We start from the raw sequence: 18,397 nt of genomic DNA, 5'->3' as shown, positions 1-18,397 counted from the left end.
TCAAAACTTGTACCTACTGGAAACAGTACTCCTTGGGCAAAGACATCATGTGATTCTAAGCCACAGAGTGTCACACTTTCCAGTTGTAAACCAAAAATACTTGTAAGTATGGAAAATGGTCAACACTGGTAGCCACAGTTTTTAGCCATACTTTTGTACTTGGTGGGCAGTGATTTCAAATTTTTTTTTTAAGTCTTTTAAAAGTATACATTTCTACATTTTGGGTTTTAAAACCCTCGTGCATTTGTAGTATTTATCGTTAAATATCTCAAGGTACTACAGTGAGTGTTAACATGTGGGCTATTTTCAATCAGGCCTCTTTAGCCCAGCATACCAATTTAAAAATGTTTCTAACACTTGATATAGATATACTAATTATGCCACTTTTTTCAGTTGCTATATTTTAATAGTGTTAAATGCAAGAAAATTCTATTTACTTTTTGTAACTATGAGTCTGACCTGATGTTAAACTTCGGTAGACAGGCTAGAGAAAATCTGTTAAGTATCAATAAACATTCAAATGTTTATACTCAGTTATATGTATTTTACTAGAATTAGATTAAAATTAAAATAAAAAATTTGGGGGTGTCTGGCTGGCTCAGTCCGTAGAGCATGTGACTCTTGATCTTGGGGTTGTGAGTTGGAGGCCCACATTGAATAGAGAGATTACTTAAAAATAAATTCTTTTAAAAAAAGTAAAGAATTTAAAAAGAGTGCTCAGGAATTCTTTTATACTTTCATATTAATGCTTTTATTAGCCTTCTGCAGGCTCTGGGTTAGCTTTCTGTACATGTTTCCCAAGTTGGCTCAAAAACACTATTCTTGGTCTTGATACTTCTATGATATCTGATGAAATTGCAGATGAAAAGGAAAAAATATTGTGAGAAACAGGGGTTTGTTTTGTTGTTTTGAAGAGTCCCATGAAGTTAGTTACAGGAGGTATTAAAGTCAAAGAATCTCTTGGTTGAATTTTAGGTTTTAATTTTCTTCGGTGCTCTTTCCCTGAAAATTAGAGAGCCACAATTAAATGTCTCTTTCTTAAGCCCAAGAGCCCTAGATATAGTCTCATTGCTTTTGGTTCTGTATAGTGCTATTTTCTTCAAATCACTAAAACATACTAAGAGAATGGATCCATACCTTCCAGACTTTTAGATGTCAAGGGCAAAAATTTGTGGGGCCAATATATGGTTGCCAACTTTTTATTATGCCAAGTTGAGACTAATAAAAGAATAAATGCCAATGTCATTTTGTAAAAGTAGGGATATCTTAACACCCAAGAGAAAGTATAAAAGGTACTATCTCAAAATGACACATTTTATATATGGAATGAAAATAACTTTATCAGAAACTTACTATAGTGTCCTTATTTTTTCTTATGTTACCATAAACCTGTGAAAACATTATCAGACCATCAGTGGTACACAGATTGCTATGTAGAAACCAATATTGAAAAACAAAACAAAACAAGAAAACAATTTTAAAGTGAAGAAAAAAATGGGACTGACTTTATTCCTTTGTGTAAATTAACTTACACTAAAGAAGCTATACAAAAAATATTCTTCTATTCATAATATTCATATATACAGCCTCCCACACAAACCTAGCTTTCCTCAGAGACTCCCTGAATAAGTGAAGTTCTCTCCTCCTTTTATTCTCTCCTTTTCCATTTGTGACTCTTACAAATGGATCTTGGCTTTTGAATGGTTCTGTCCTTGCTTTTGACTCTAGGATAATATACCAAGTAAGACTCATATTGGTCCTACACATGAATAAGCACTAAGCGTATAAATTAAGTCAAAAAATAATTTATTTTCCCTATTACATGTCTAATAGGAACTAATGAGTAACTCTATAAGCTCTGGACTCTGACCTTGCAGACCTAAAATCACTCAGCCAACATCTACCAAATATATATAAAACTGTAGTGTATCAGTGGAGAAAATGTGGTCTCTATCCTAAGAACTGACAGACAAGTTGTACATGAAACAAAATAATAGCAAGATCGTAATTTAGGCCATACCTATATGTTGTTTCAATAATGACCTATTTCTATGCATAGCTTATAAGAAAAACAAAGTAAGAGAGGGATTTCTGTTAAGTGATATGGTAGGAAAGGTCTTAAAAGAAATGATTAACGTAGTCTTGTAAATAGGAAAATATTTTAAGTATACAGAATGACAAAAGCAGAGTTTACAGGTAAACTTTTTGGGGGGTAACCTCTACATTTTGAATTTTTAGGAATGGAACACAGAATTGTAAGGTGTCAGGGCTAGAAGTTACCTTAGAGACCAAAGAAAAATTAATTACCTTTTTTAAAGACAGGAATTATGGATGGTCCTCCATTTTTCTCTAGACTAAAAGGAAAACATATTGATCACAAAACTTTATTTTCAAAGCAAAGGTTTACCAATGAAGTGTTTAAAGGCAAAGAATAACAAGGTGTAGCTAGTTAATGGGTGTGTGTGTTTTACCCCCAACACACACACCATATGGATGGGTGGGTGGGTGGCTTTTAAAAGCCGTATTATTTTAAATCTTCATCCTGTACATGTAACATAATATAGTTACAAAATTTCCCTGGTAATAAAATTTAAGTCTCGCTTAAAGTTAATATATTAAAGGTGGTTATCACAAATGTATAGCTGGTTAATTTGGTGAGGAACATTTGCTGTTGTCCACTTTAATGAGGCATAGACTTCAATCTGTCCATATGCCAACTTCATGGCCAAAGGGTAACATGAAACTAGCTAGCATTTAGGCTGAGTGCTTTCATACAGGGTCAGTTGACACCAGTAAAATTATGTCTTTCTCCATACTTCAAAATTTGCATATCCAAGGACTCTTCTAATCTGCTACTCTTGGAGCTGGATGGGGGAATGGGAATAGAGAAGTGGTATATGCACCAAGAAAATGCTATCATGATGCCAGCCACAATCAGTGTACTTGCGAGTAGTGGTATCCAGGAACATTTCGTGGAAGGGTATTGTTATCCATGCCAAAGTTTCCAAACAGGTCTTAATAATCTTTTAGCACATTTCCCATAGTTTCATTTAATCAAACTCCTTCACTGAATGGTTATGAAAATTAAAGGGAATGGTCCATGTAAATAAGAAGAGTTCATAACACTATTAGTTATGGGAGTAATTATTATTTAACCAGTTCCACCTCACCTGGTAACCATTCTTACAAGTTTACTGAGCGCTGGTCACTGCTTACAGTCCTAAAAGTTGAGTGTTCACAATTCCAGGGGGTGCCATTCACCCTCAGTCATTGTAGATTTGTATAGTTATTACACCTATTTTTCAGCAGTTGACAGTGAAGTGTCCTGAGGTAAGGGCATCTTTCTCTAATTCCTGAAAAGTTGCCACATGGGCTAGTTGTCAGAGTAATTGTGTAAAATAATACTTTTCATTATTTATCCTAAGTTAATTTTTTTAACCAGTAAATATTATTTAACACTGTCAATTACAGGAATTTAATTTAGATTTCCCTGTTTCATTATATAAAATGAGGTAATCAGTTTTGCGGTTTTGGTTTTTCCAAGAATTAAAATGAAGATGTACTAATTTTTCTCTATACTGAAATTGATTTATGGAACCATAATACAGTATTGGATCCTAGTTTCTTCTATTATCATAGAGTTAATATTGTATCTTTTTTTTTTTTAAGATTTTATTTATTTGACAGAGAGACACAGTGAGAGAGGGAACAGAAGCAGGGGGAGTAGGAGAGGGAGAAGCAGGCTTCCTGCTGAGCAGGGAGCCTGATGTGGGACTCGATCCCAGGACCCTGGGACCATGACCTGAGCCAAAGGCAGACGCTTAACAACTGAGCCACCCAGGGGCCCTGAGTTAATATTGTATCTTGAGTAGTTCTGTTTCCTACATAATAGTGCTAGTTGCAGAGAAGACTTATAATTCATCTACATTGACTAAAGAAAATATGCCCATTCTAAGGAGATTCTCCTCTCCGTTTACAGAAACTTAAGCTCTGATGAAACTCCAGCACTGAAGCAAAATCCTCTGGATAAATAAATGCCTGTCATACTTTGCCATAACTGAAGCCACTGGGTCTGATTTAGCCCTCTTTCTACCCTGGGAGTCTGGCCTAGCTTTGAATGAAGTTCAAAGGTCTTTTGAACCTTCTGAACATTTTTTGATGATGCCAAGGTCATGGTGGTATTCCTGGTTGGCTTGGGACTGTCAAGTATATCCCAAAAATGGTTTCCTGGATCAGACTTGGAAGCAACCAGAATCCCAAAAAGCTTTTCTGAAATGTGAATAATCTTGACCACACGGGATCCCCAAGATCTGGTTGTATTCTTGCCTCCACAAGCAGTTTTGTTGCTAAATCAGAATTAAAACAGGCTTTGGCAGTGGACATTTAGGAGGAATTTTCTCTCTTCGAATCCAAGACATATATTCATTCATATCAGGAATAGCTCCCCTTGTTTGGTCTTCCTTAAACTTTCTTTTTATTTTTTAAAGATTTTATTTTATTTTGACAGAGAGACACAGCGAGAGAGGGAGCACAAGCAGGGGGAGTGGGAATGGGAGAAGCAGGCTTGCCACTGAGCAAGGAGCCCGATGTGGGGCTTGATCCCAGGACCCTGGGATCATGACCTGAGCCGAAGGCAGACGCTTAACGACTGAGCCACCCACGCGCCCCAATCTTCCTTAAACTTTCTTACAAGTTCCTCTACTGATAATTTCACTACTGCAACTTCACAAATATAGGCACAATACCTTAAGGAAGGAAGTCCCACTCGTTGCTGCATTTGAAATTCCTTTAAAAATGCTGGGTTAATACTTGCATCTCTGTTGATATTATTTGTTATACGAAGGAACTGGTTAGGCTTATTTCTGCATTCCTTTAATAGGATGCGGAAAGCATTTGCATTGTAAGTTAAGTAGCCAAGAGCACAGGAGCAAGCTGTGCGAACCTAAATGAAGAAACAATTCCTCCGTTGAGCTTTAGTCTTAAAATATCTAACAAAGTGTTCTCACTAAACATTTCATAAGACAGTCTCTGTAGCTCTGCAGAGCAAACGTGTAGGTCAACCAGTGGCAATCTACAGATGGAAGCAGAACTGCCATATTTTTAGAGAAAGCTGTCAACTGCCATTGGTTTCTAGTAGTTGTTCTCAGTCCTGACTGCGTTTTAGAATCACCAGCAGTTAAAAAAAAAAAAAAAAAAAAGCCCATCAACTTTCTTGGGGGTAGAATCTGGGCATTCATATTGTTTTTAAAAGTGCCACAGGTGACTTCAATCTGCAGCTAGAGTAAGAACCATTGAGTTTGAGCTAGGACAGTGGGTCTCAGTCTTGATTGTGCATTGGAATCCCCTTGATAGTTATGAAAATTACTTAGTGCTAGGGTTCCACCCCTAGAAACTCTTAATTCTTTTGGGGTGCAGCCTGGACACTGGAATTTTTCAAAACTGCTCAGTTGATTGTAACAGGAAACCAGGTAAGAGGCTACAGGATAAAAATAAGTTAAAAAGACACTCAGGAAAGCAACTCAGTTTTCCACTGGCAAAAACAAAGTATCAGCCACACGACTCCAGAAAAAAATACCCTCTGCCTGTGACCCTGAAGTAATTAGGTTGTTCATGTGATTAAAGTATATTCCTGGGCAGTTCTTAGAAAATCTGTTAGTGGTGGCCTAAGAAATGTCACAGAATGAATATAAGCCAGGCCCATGCACGGTACTAGAGGGCTGATATGCTAGTCTCAACACTGGCATCTGACTGCTCCAATGCCCATCTATCTACCATACCTTGAACAGTGGCTCTCAATGTATAGCACTGATACCAGCAGCTTCAGCTTATAGGAACTGGTTAGAAACGCCCATTTTAGGGCCTAAGACCAGATGTATTCAATAAGAAATGCTGGGAATGGAGCCCAGCAATCTATGGTGTAACAAGTCCTCCAGGTGGTTCCTGTGTCCCCTGCAGTTGGAGAAACACTGCCTTACACCTGGGGGAGGGGGGAAGGGAGAGGGGAATATTCAGAGGCAAACCACTACCCTGGCCTTCTTCATACTGTCACCTCTGATCCTGCTTGGCAGATAAAGAAAACTGTCCAATGGATTCCACTTTCATTCATTCCAAATAATCCTAGAAATGACTTAGATCACAAGAACTGGTTAGTTACTAAGTAACCAGTTTTTGTGAGATATTTTATAAATATTTTAATTATAAATTTCTGTATCATCAATGTACTTATTTGTATATTGAATCTTAAGTACTGAAGTTAAAACAAATGTGCACATTTTGTGGGAACCAAAATTATGCATGGCAGATGTAATACTAGAAAAATCATCTAATTTTGAGTCAGTAACATGAACTATTATATAACATAGTTAACCTGTAGAGAAAGTAGCCCACAAAGTGAGAGGCAATTACATTTTTAGAATATTCAATTATAGAATTACTTTTGTTTTTACCTCTTCTTTTCCGGAATACAAATGATAGCAGAGCTGTTGGATTGTCCCTAATGTGGTAAATGCTTCTGGGATACCAGCTCTAGAATGAGCCAGGCTAGCTATTAAATTCCCTGTAAATTAAACAAGAAAAAAAGTTTGTGTTATTTAATTGATATAAACTGATTTACTGTACTTTTGTTCATTTGCACATATTATTAAAAAGGGTTGAGTCACAAGACATCTCTGTTAATGAAGAAAAGCTGAGAAAAAGCATGTATATATTAAATGTAGAATTCTTTCCCCAAAATTATGATTTGGTTTTCTGTCACAAACAGTAAAAGTTATTTAAGAGTAGGGAATTTTGAAAATCAGAGTTTTTCTTCCCTATGACTTCAGAATATATTTTGTTTTGAGCTTTAGTGTTTTTTTAATGACTGTGAACATAATGATTGAACTACCATAAAAAAAATTTAGTATGTCCTTTTTGCAGTTCAGATCGCTTTGAGTTAAGAGCTTAATGGTATTTTAAACCCAAACAATGTATTACTTAAATTTAAAGTCATTGATGTTTGTGCCATAAAAAGAATAATAAAGTAATTCAGTAAATAAATATGCAACTACCAATTTAAAACAATTTCATTCGAATATGTGTTTTATTTTTAGAGCTTTCATATGATATTCTTTCACAATATTGTTGCTGTGTTGGAATAAGTGCAACACATTTTAAAATATAAATGTATCCACCCATATAAATGTGGGTGGATACTTTATTGAGGTATTCATTGGGGTTTTGTTCTTGTATTTTTTTTTTTCTGGCCTTCTTTATAAACCAAGGCCTTTGCATTTTATTGTTTCAGGATGGGGAGGGATGGATTGTATGGCTTAAAGCAAAAAATGTCTAAAAATAACCTTTTTTTTTCAGGCATATATTTTTAAAAGCTTATGTTTATAGAAGGCATTATTTTAGGTGAAAGGGAGAGAAGTGTCTTTAAAGAGGAGGAGTAAGAAATGGGAAACAATGGAGGCAGGCAGAGGATCTAAGATTAAGAAGGAGATAGTAGGAACAGGAGCTGTGTGTAGAGAATGGTTATGTGGTACACATAGGAAAACTGGACACTTGGTAACAGAAATCCTAGTCTTTGTAAAACTTCCGTGCCTTTGGAGCCTCTTCTGGGAACCTTGTCAAGTTAGACATTTGGCACAACACTTACTTTACATTATATCTGAGGCCCAAATATCCTGCTTTGCTTGGGATACCCCAGACATGCACATGACTCTGGAGATGCATAGGACTATGAATGCATATGGACGAAGAAAGCCCAGTAATTTTTGAGACTCAATTCCAACCAACCTGAGAAAATTAATATTTGAAAGCTAGTATAATATAGTATTTCTTGCATACAGGAGTTTGTGGAGTAAAATTTAAACCCACTACGACTGTTTTTCAGAGTCACAGAATTACTATGACTTGAATTAAGAATGCTATTTAAATAAGAATGTATTTAATAATTTAAACATGTTTCTTTCCTAGCTAGTTTCCATCAGAAAGTTTTCATTTGCATGAATATTCCTTCCATGCCAAGTAAAAATATAATTCTGTAGCAGCAAGTGTAATTTCCTTTCCTACCTTCAGTGATCCATTTCAGTTAAAAAACAAAGACCTTGTTTATTTTTTGGTAGTAGTCACTTCATATGGTTGTCATTCTGATACTGTTTCATGTTGTGTTGAGAGTGATATATCAAGTCAATTACCTAATTATTCATCTTGAAAATTAGCTCTAGAGTAGATACAGTTACACAATTAGCATTAAGGTGCCAAGAACTGTATTGGACTATTTTGCTTTGCTATATTGCATAGCAACATAAGGAACTCTTAAATGTTAGCAAAATGTGAAGTTGATCAAAAGAAAACCAGACAGAGGTATAGCAGTATAAGTCTGCCATTACTATTATAAATCAGTGTGTAGATTTTCTGGTTAGTAGCTCAGAGTTGGAGTCTCATTTCATATTCTCAAAAAAATAATTAGGGGGTTGAAAAAGTAACTAGGAAATCAAAAAGGCCATGTTCAGAGTTACCCGGCTTCTATTTGGGGTACAGAGTAGACTCACACTGTCCCATGTAGACTTTGTGTGGAGTTCCATGTAGACTTAAACCAGTTCATTCTTCAAACCATGTGACATAGAATCAAGCTTATTTTATTATTGTTCAGATTACAAAACTTTTTTGAAAATAGTTTTATGCAGATGTAGTTTTATGTAACCACCTTCCAGTTATTTCTTACCTGTCAAGACAATAGTAGTGGAATGAACTGAATACAGACTATCCACTAAAATAGTAACACCTCTTGCAGACAAAGTAATATGGTCCACATCTATAATGACTTTAGCTAAGATAATAATCTGAAAACAAAAAAGAAGCATAGAATCATTGAATGTTTTCTACTCTGCTTCTCTAATTAAGCTTTTGTTTTTTGGTATTTCTCAGGAAGGCAAGGGGAGTAATTTGGTATGAACCAGTAGAAGAAAACCAAGTGGCAGGGGTTTAATCAGAGTAGTTGTCACTATCTGATCACGGTGGTGAACATGGCAGGCCACTGTATTCTTCCTACAATATTTGTAGCTTTTGCATCCTTGAAGTATGGGTTCGTAGAAAATAGTTCTTCTAAAGGTCATGGGATAGAGAAAGAAGCACCCAGATAGAATCAGTGTGATCAGCTAAAGATGTGCAGTTAGAAAACTTGTCTGTATACTGCCTTGTTTCTCTGCGTATAATACAGGCATGATGAAAATGATACTATCTGCCCATCAACCTGGCAGGGTTGTTATAAGCATCAAATCAAGTACAGAGGCAAAAAGTGCCTTGTAACTTGTAAAATTATGTATAAATGAAGATATCCTCATAAATAATGGAGGTTTTTGGGGTAGAAAGGGCTGGTGTGAAAAATATTGAATTTTACAAATTGGTAAACGCTTTTCCAGATCAAAATTTTTTCTCGTTTTTAAGTTTTGTCTAAAAAGACATACTTATTGATTTGAAGTTTTAACTTCCAGTTTTATACCTGAAATGCTGCCATTGCCTTCTCAGTTTCAATTGCTGATTCAAGAAAAGGCTCAAAGATTGATATGGTCATTATTCCACTTTCCAAAATTAAGTATTGTTGAAGGCGATTATTGAAGGCAAAAAGGGTTAATGCATAGCCTGCCCTTAAACAAATATCCTAGAAATAGGAGAAACATGTATTATCTTTAACTTAGTTCATCTGTTATGTTACTCAAGGTAATAGATTTTGAATTCTTGCCCATCTAAATATATTGCATTCTTATCTCTGGGAGTAAAATTTGACATTATTGGGGAAAATAGGTAATAGAGTTAACCCAGAATGTTATTGAACAGATAAAATAGAGAAGTAGGTTGTGATATCAGGGAGAAGAAAAGAGAAGTAATTTTAATTTTCAGAGGGAATGTTAGGTTAATGATTATGCAAATAAATATCTAAATAGTAACAGGAAATTCCATGATTTCTTTTTTTTTTTAATAAAGATTTTATTTATTTATTTGACAGAGAGAGACACAGTAAGGGAGGGAACACAAGCAGGGGGAGCGGGAGAGGGAGAAGCAGGCCTCCTGCCGAGCAGGGAGCCCGATGCGGGGCTCGATCCCAGGACCCCGGGACCACAACCCGAGCCGAAGGCAGGCGCCCAACGACTGAGCCACCCAGGCGCCCCAGGAAATTCCATAATTTCATTAACCTTCAGGTTTTTTGTTTTAACATATTTTTATTTTTATTTTCATTTCAACATTTCAAAGTAGACTTGATAAATCAAAACTTCCCTTGTATAGCATGCATATATTATGTTTTATGCATTGTGGGATGATCTCTATCATCTCTTAAAATAAGTTCATTTGTAAAATTCTGTACTATATCCTAAGAGGAAATAAAAAGATGATTTAAAAATCACATTTTAACATTCTGGGATTTGGCAAACAGAGCAAAAGCCAATTCTTCCTTAGAGTCAGTTCATTTGCCAAAGATGAACAAATATGGTAGATCTTCCAGAAAGACCAAAAAGAATTTTATCACTAAATCTTATTTTTAATATTTTGTTTGAACAGTATAGTACAAAAAGAACCATTAATCTCATGAGTTTTCTTCTGCCACTATTAATCATTATATTAAAAGTGCTATATGTACATACTAAAATATTTACCAATAAAATTATATAATGCCTGAGATTTGCTTCAAAAGTAATATAGGACAAGGGGCTCCTGGGTGGCTCAGTCGGTTGGGCCTCTGACTCTTGGTTTGGCTTAGGTCATGATCTCAGTGTTGTGAGATCTAGCCCTACAGGAACTCCATGCTCAGCGGGGAGTCTGCTTGAGCTTCTCTCCCTATGCCCCTCCCCTTCTCTCGTGCATGTGCCCGCTTTCTCTCTCTCTGTCTCTCAAATAAATAAATCTTTAAAGATTTTATTTATTTATTTGAGAGAGAGCACATGAGAGGGGGGAGGGTCAGAGGGAGAAGCAGACTCCCCGCCGAGCAGGGAGCCCGATGCGGGACTCGATCCAGGGACTCCAGGATCATGACCTGAGCCAAAGGCAGTCGCTTAACCAACTGAGCCACCCAGGCGCCCAATAAATCTTTAAAAAATAATAATAATATAGGAAGAGCAAGTGGGTATATAGATGAAATAAGACTGGCCATGAGTTGATAACTGTGGAAGCTGGGTCATCGAAATATTTAAGTTCATTATGCTACTCCTTTATTCTATATATGTTTGAAATGTTCCATAATTAAAATTATGCACACACAAGTAGTCACCTGATCATAAAGCAAGAAGAAAGGTATTAGGAATACACAAAGAAATAGGGTCCAGTAAGTGAAGCAGGTGGAAATAGGCTGGAAAGAAAAGGATAATTATTAGGAGAATAATTAGTAGAAGAAAAAGAAGAGTGTCCCTGAGGAATAGGGTAATGAGAATAAAATGTGGCATGAACTGAGAGAGAAGAAAGTTGGCTTAGGGAGTTAGACCCAAATTCAGTCTCCTCACCCTATATTCCTCATATTATTACAGCAGCACATCTCCATTTTTTCATATACTACAGTAGAGTACAATTCTAAATTAAAAAAAAAAAATTATGCAGTGAGTTCATTTCTCCCCTTTTAGCCCTCCTTTCTTCCTCCCAAATCCCCCAGAACAGAACTGACGGAGATAGTTGGCAGTTTTCTTCCCTGATTGCTAAATGCACTGCAGACAACAAAAGTTCTCAAATTTCTCTGGGATTAGTGCTATTCAAAGTGTGGCCCATGGACCAGTCCACAAAATGGTTGGCAACAGGATTACAGAAACTGGGAATTAGCATTTAAAAGGAACAGCTTTGGGACTCCTGGGGGGGGCTCAGTTGGTTAAGCCTCAGCCTTCAACTCAGGTCATGATCCCAGGGTCCTGGGATCGAGCCCCGCATTGGGCTCCTAGCTCGGCAGGGAGCCTGCTTCTCCCTCCGCCAGCCGCTCCCCCTGCTTGTGCACTCTCTCTCTCTGACAAATAAATAAATAAAATCTTAAAAAATAAATAAAAGGAACTTTTATTTATAACTCTTCCTTATAGTTAAATATAGTTAAATACCAATTAATATACAAAGAAGAATATGTTTATAGCAGCATTATCAACAATAGCCAAATTATGGAAAGAGCCCAGTTGTCCATTGATTGATGAATGGATAAAGAAGATACGGTACATATTTACAATGGAATATTACTCAGCCATAAAAAAAGAATGAAATCTTGCCATTTGTAATGATGTGGATGGAGCTAGAGTGTGTTATGCTAAGTGAAATCAGTCAGAGAAAGATAAATATCATATGATTTCACTCATATGTGGAATTTAAGAAACAAAACAAACAAATGGGGTGGGGGAAGAGAAGAAAAGCAAGACACAGACTCTTAATTATAGGGAACAAACTGGTGGTTACCAGAGGGCAGGGAATGGGAGGATGGGTTCAATGGGTGATGGGGATTAAGGAAGGCATGTGTGATGAGCACCAGGTGTCATATGTAAGTGTTGAATCACTAAATTGTACACATGAAACTAATATTACCCTGTATGAACTAAGTGGAATTTAAATAAAAACTTGATTTTAAAAAAAGAAAGAAGAAGAATTTTTAAAAAAATTGCCATTAGGCAAATACCATGTAATCATTGTTGCATCCGTGGATGCTAAAATTGGTGAGAAAAAATGCATGCCAAACAGATTCATTTGCATGGGCTCAAAGTGTCTCACCTCAAGAAACTTGTTAATTAAAAAAGGAAAGTACAGTGACTTTACAGTGGAGAAATATGACAGTACGTTAACCAAGTACCCAAAGTTAGCACTGCCAGTTATAAGACGTAACAGCAGTATGTACCTCCTGAAATAATGCACTGAGCAGGTGAGTGAAGAAGACACATCATTTCTGTGGTATTCTTGCCAAAATGTACCACCTCAATTTAATCATGAGAAAACATCAGATAATTCAATTGATGGACATTCTACAAAGTAACTGGCATGGACTCATCAAAAATGTCAAAATCATGGAAGATATGTAAAATCATGAAAGACAAAGGACGGTGTTTCACATATTGAAGGAGACCAAAGGGACATAACAACTAGATCTAATAGGAGATCCTGGATTGGATTCCGGTAGAGAAAAAGGACATTGGTGAGAAAATTGGCAAAACTTAGATAAAACTTGCAGATTAGTTAATTGTATGGTATTGATGTTAATTTCCTTCTTGATATCCAGGAAAGCTGGATAAAGGATATGCTAGAACACTCCCTACTATTTTTGCAAAATTTTGGAAAATCTAAAATTATTTCAAAATTTAAAGTTTTTGTTTTTGTTTTTATGTATTTTTTTTATTGTTATGGTCAGTTAGCCAACATATAGTACATCATTAGTTTTTGATGTAGTTTGTTTTTAATTTAATTTATTTTTATTATGTTATGTTAGTCACCGTAACCTCCCCATAAAAGATTGCTGGGGAAAAGCTTTCCTTCATCACACATAATTTGAGAAGCACCACTCTGGAATACTGGGTAAGAAATGGATGACTGAGAGTTGAAAGGTCATAAAATTAGGAAAATTTTCAACACATCCAGGACAGAACAGATTTATTGGTTCTTCGAGCATTAAAACTGCTACGTTTCAAAGAATATGACAGCTATGAAAAATATGGAACAGTATTATTTCATCATTACAAACTAATGACCTACCAAAGAGATTTTACATTTCTTATGTAATATATTTAAGTATTGCTGTGAAACACTTATAATTTGGCAATGTGGTCTAAAAACCTTTCTGCATGAGCTCTAACATTTTATAAAGATATACCTTATCTGGTGAGTGAAGAAGATAAAGGACATCGGCATACTTAAATCCTTCATTTTCTTGTAATTCATTCTGTAACAGATCATTCCTTAGGACAATGCATGCCAAGGAAAATGCCACTTCAACCTAAATATGTGATTTTCAGAAATTATTTTTTACTCATGGTTTATCATGACATATTTCATTACACAAACATTCATATGGGATATACTAATTCAAAGATAATATATAATTCATTGATTCCAGTTCTCTAATATTTATTTTTATTTTTATTTATTTATTTTTTTTTTTAAAGATTTTATTTATTTATTCATGAGAGACAGAGAGAGAGAGAGAGGCAGAGGGAGAAGCAGGCTCCCAAGGAGCAGGGAGCCCAATGCGGGACTCGATCCCAGGACCCTGGGATCATGACCTGAGCCGAAGGCAGACGCTCAACCATCTGAGCCACCCAGGCACCCCAGTTCTCTAATATTTAGAGTGGCATTTATAATGCCTGGAGGAATGTCCCTTATAATTAAACAGCTGGGAAAATCCTCTGTGTGCCGTCAGCACAACCACACAGCTCCATTGGAGGGCATCAGGGGAAGCGGCCAGAGCCCGCCAGAAATGTGAGGAGGTATTATCTTAAGTGCATAGTTGTATCCCTTCTGCATCTAAAAAAATTTTAATTTCTTGGCATGGGATAAAAGCTGTTTTGAACTGCTTATTAGCTACTGACCATTGAGTTGTAAGGCTTCAATGGAATGCTTATGAATTAAGCAGAGCACTGGGGAGTAGTCCTGAGAAATACTCTATTTCGGGAGTCATTTGATGCACACTCTGAAAGCCTTTTAGGAGGATGTAAATGACTCTTAAACAACTCCTAAGTTATCGGTATTGAGAAAACTATTGTTGCTGGCCAACACAGACTGCTTGGTAGAAGGTAACGCTGTTCTGATGGTGTAATACTGATAGGAATCACTTATATTTGAGAAATTTTGCTACATAAATCACACATCCTCATTATCCCCGCCCAGTTTTAGCAACCAATATCTGAAGAAGAAGGGAAGAAATTCTGTGAATAATCAAATATCTGAGGAATAAAACTTACCTGATGAGTAAAGACACAAGACTTAATTATTTGAAAATTTAACATTTTAATAAAATTTACTATTTTTACAGCAATTTTAAAATTTAAAACTTCTAAGATTTTGTTTAAAATGTTAAATTTTTTTATTATACTTGTGAATTTACATGAAGATACAAATTATTCTCAAAAAGTCATATTTCTGTTAATTTTTACTATATCAGAAAAAAAGCAAAACCTTAAAAGCTTTTATATACCTTGATGTTAGGAGAAGGGTGATTTCTCAGTAGGTGAATAAGTACTGGAAAGGCATTTTCCTCTACAACGAATTGTTGACTGATAGGATTACTTGTATGGGCGACACCTATAAGAATATACATATCAATAAGAATATTTCTTTCCATCTTGGAAATGGTAAAGTCAAACACAGTTTGATATGTTGGGTTGATTAAGTGTCCTAGCATAATATGGTTAATAAATTACAAAAGGAAATGCTATATATTACTGAGTATTTACCCCAAAGATACAAACATAGTGATCCGAAGGGGCACCTGCACCCCAATGTTTATAGCAGCAATGTCCACAATAGCCAAACAAAAAAAATGTGGGCCATATACAAAAATTAACTCAAAATGGATCATACATCTAAATACAGAGGAAACAGAAAACCTTTATGATCTTGAGTTTGGCAGGTTTCTTAAAGAGGACACAAAACCTACAAATTAAAATATTTAAAATATCAATAAATTGGACTTCATCAAAATTAAAAACTTTTGCTCTTCAAAAGGCCCTGTTACATAAATGGACGAACGCACCATAGACTGGGAATATGCAAAACATACATCTAACAAATGATTTGTATCTAGAATATATAAAGAATGTTTACAATTCAATAAGACAACACAATTTAAAAAATGGGCAAAATATCTGAACAGACACTTTACCAAAGAGGATATACAAATGGCAAATAAGCACATAGAAAAGATGTTCTGCATTATTAATCATTAGGGAAATGCAAGTTAAAACCACAATGAGATTTACTACATACCCACTATAACGGCTAAAGTCATCATACTAAGTGTTGGCAAGGATGTGAAGCTGCTGGGACTCTCATACATTGCTAGTAGGAATGCAAAGTAATAACACAACTTGGAAAAACAGTCTGGCAGTTTCTCTAAAAGTTAAACACATACTAGTATATGATCCAGCAATCCTACTTTTAGGTATTTACCCTAAATACCTAAATAACTTTTAGGGTAACTAAATGAAAACGTTTGTGTCTGTACAAAGACTTATACACAAATGTTCATAGCAGTTTTAGATATAATAATAAGAAACTGGAAACAATCTAAATGTCCATCAGTGGGTGCATGGATAAACAAATAGGATATCCATATGTATTAGTCAGGGTTTTGCAGAAAAACAACCAACAGGATATGTAGGTATTTAGGTAGGTAGGTAGGTAATAACTATATATCATAAGACATAAAATTATCCATCATACCATACAATGGAATACTACTCAGCATTAAAAAAGTGAACTATTGATACAATAATACGCATAAAAATCAAAATAGCTATGTCGAGTGAAAGGAGCAAGAAAAAAAGTACATCTGTATAATCCACTTACATAAAATTCTAGAAAATACAAACTAGTCTATAATGATAGAAACCATCAGTGGTTCTCTGGAGATGGAAGTGCAAAGAGGGAGAGATTACAAAGCCACACAATGAAATCATTCAGGGTGATGGTTATATTCATTTATTTGACTGTTGTGATGGTGTCACAGCTGAATGCATATGTTAAAACTCATCAAATTGTATGGTTTAATGTATTTTTGTATTTTATTCTATTGTATATTTTATTTAAATATTTTATTGTGGGGGGACCGAGGGAAGAAATAAATAAAAAATAAAAATAAATAAAAATAAATAAATAAATATTTTATTGTGGGGCGCCTGGGTGGCTCAGCCGGCTAAGTGTCTGCCTTCAGCTCAGGTCATGATCTCTGGATCCTGGGATTAAGTTCCATGTGGGGTTCCCTGCTCAGCAGGGAGTCTGCTTCTCCCTCTGCATCTCCCCCCATGCCCTCATGCTTGCGCACGCACGTGCTCTCTCTCAGAAATAAATAAAATCTTGGGGCGCCTGGGTGGCTCAGTCATTAAGCGTCTGTCTTCGGCTCAGGTCATGATCCCAGGGTCCTGGGATCGAGCCCCGCATCGGGCTCCCTGCTCGGCGGGAAGCCTGCTTCTCCCTCTTCCACTCCCCCTGCTTGTGTTCCCTCTCTAGCTGTGTCTCTGTCAAACAAATAAATAAAATCTTTAAAAAAAAAAAAAGAAAATCTATAAAAACAAATATTTTATTGTATGTAAACTATTTCAATAGGTCTTTAAAAACCCACATTTAAAATTTGTAGGCATGCAAAGAAGTAGGAAAATATGATTCATAATCAGGAAAAAAACAATCTGCCAATTGAAAGAGACCCAGAAATGGTATAGATGTTGGAAATCATTACAGAGATGTTAAAACAGCTATTTTAAATATGTATGTTCAAGAACATAGAAGAAAATATGAACATGATGAGGAAGAAAAACGGAGGTGTGTGTGTATGTATAACCAGTCTAAACTAGTAAATTTGAAATCAAGAGTTTTCTTCTGTAGTTCTGCTGGAGATCCCCTTGTCTATGGCAAATGGAGACAGGTTTGTAGACAGCTTTGAAGTGAAGTAATGAGAAGAAATTACATTCATGTGTGCTCACGCACACACACATACACACACACATACAGTATTTTTGTATATATGTTATCATCTATTAGAATTTTAGAAATCTCTATAATCTATACCATAGGCTCTGACTAAAAAAAGAAACTATTTTATCTGACTGACTGCCTTGGAGCTTTTTTTTTTTTTTTTTTTTTAAAGATTTTATTTATTTCTTTGAGAGAGAGAATGAGATAGAGAGAGAGAGCATGAGGGGGGGAGGGTCAGAGGGAGAAGCAGACTCCCTGCTGAGCAGGGAGCCCGATGCGGGACTCGATCCCGGGACTCGATCCCGGGACTCCAGGATCATGACCTGAGCCGAAGGCAGTCGCTTAACCAACTGAGCCACCGAGGCGCCCTGCCTTGGAGCTTTAATGAACTTCTGCAAAGTAGCTTTTTTAAGCAAGGAAAAAAAAAATCTTTTTGGAACCAATTCCTACATTCTTCATTCAGGTAGACTATTTTTTGAGGAAATACAATCAACTACAAATAAAGATTTTTTTTTTCTTATCTACAAGAAACAGTCTACAATCAGCTTCATACATTCATGAAGTTCAGCAAAGAACTCAAATTTTTATTTTTGGTAGATGAATCACTGACAATCCTACAACACTTTTACAGACATCCCAAAATGTTAGTTCCTTTGCAGTGAAAGGAACAACTAGACCTACTGGCCACTTTTATTTTTTTAAAAAAGATTTTATTTATTTATTTGAGAGAGAGTGAGCGAGAGAGAGCAGGAGGGGCGGAGGAAGAGGGAGAAGCGGACTCCCTGCT

At 35.9% G+C, this 18,397-nt stretch overlaps 1 protein-coding gene across 1 annotated transcript in view; it reads right to left on the bottom strand.

Annotated features, from left to right (window-relative positions):
- Positions 1-754: 754 nt before the first annotated feature.
- ANKAR (ankyrin and armadillo repeat containing) overlaps positions 755-18,397 on the bottom strand; it is a 69,536-nt gene continuing 51,893 nt past the window's right edge. Inside the window, exons 15-22 of the mRNA XM_021702887.2 lie at positions 15,116-15,222; positions 13,796-13,918; positions 9,485-9,643; positions 8,708-8,825; positions 6,447-6,556; positions 4,746-4,942; positions 2,308-2,354; positions 755-1,002 (exon numbers count right to left, since the gene is read on the bottom strand). Of these exons, the coding sequence (XP_021558562.1) occupies positions 755-1,002; positions 2,308-2,354; positions 4,746-4,942; positions 6,447-6,556; positions 8,708-8,825; positions 9,485-9,643; positions 13,796-13,918; positions 15,116-15,222 (1,109 nt within the window). The remainder of the gene's footprint in view (positions 1,003-2,307; positions 2,355-4,745; positions 4,943-6,446; positions 6,557-8,707; positions 8,826-9,484; positions 9,644-13,795; positions 13,919-15,115; positions 15,223-18,397) is intronic.

Source organism: Neomonachus schauinslandi, chromosome 3, assembly GCF_002201575.2.
Source record: "Neomonachus schauinslandi chromosome 3, ASM220157v2, whole genome shotgun sequence".
Lineage (NCBI taxonomy): Eukaryota > Metazoa > Chordata > Mammalia > Carnivora > Phocidae > Neomonachus > Neomonachus schauinslandi.
The sequence above is the reverse complement of the archived record's forward strand: the minus strand, read 5'-3'. Positions and strand labels throughout refer to the sequence as shown.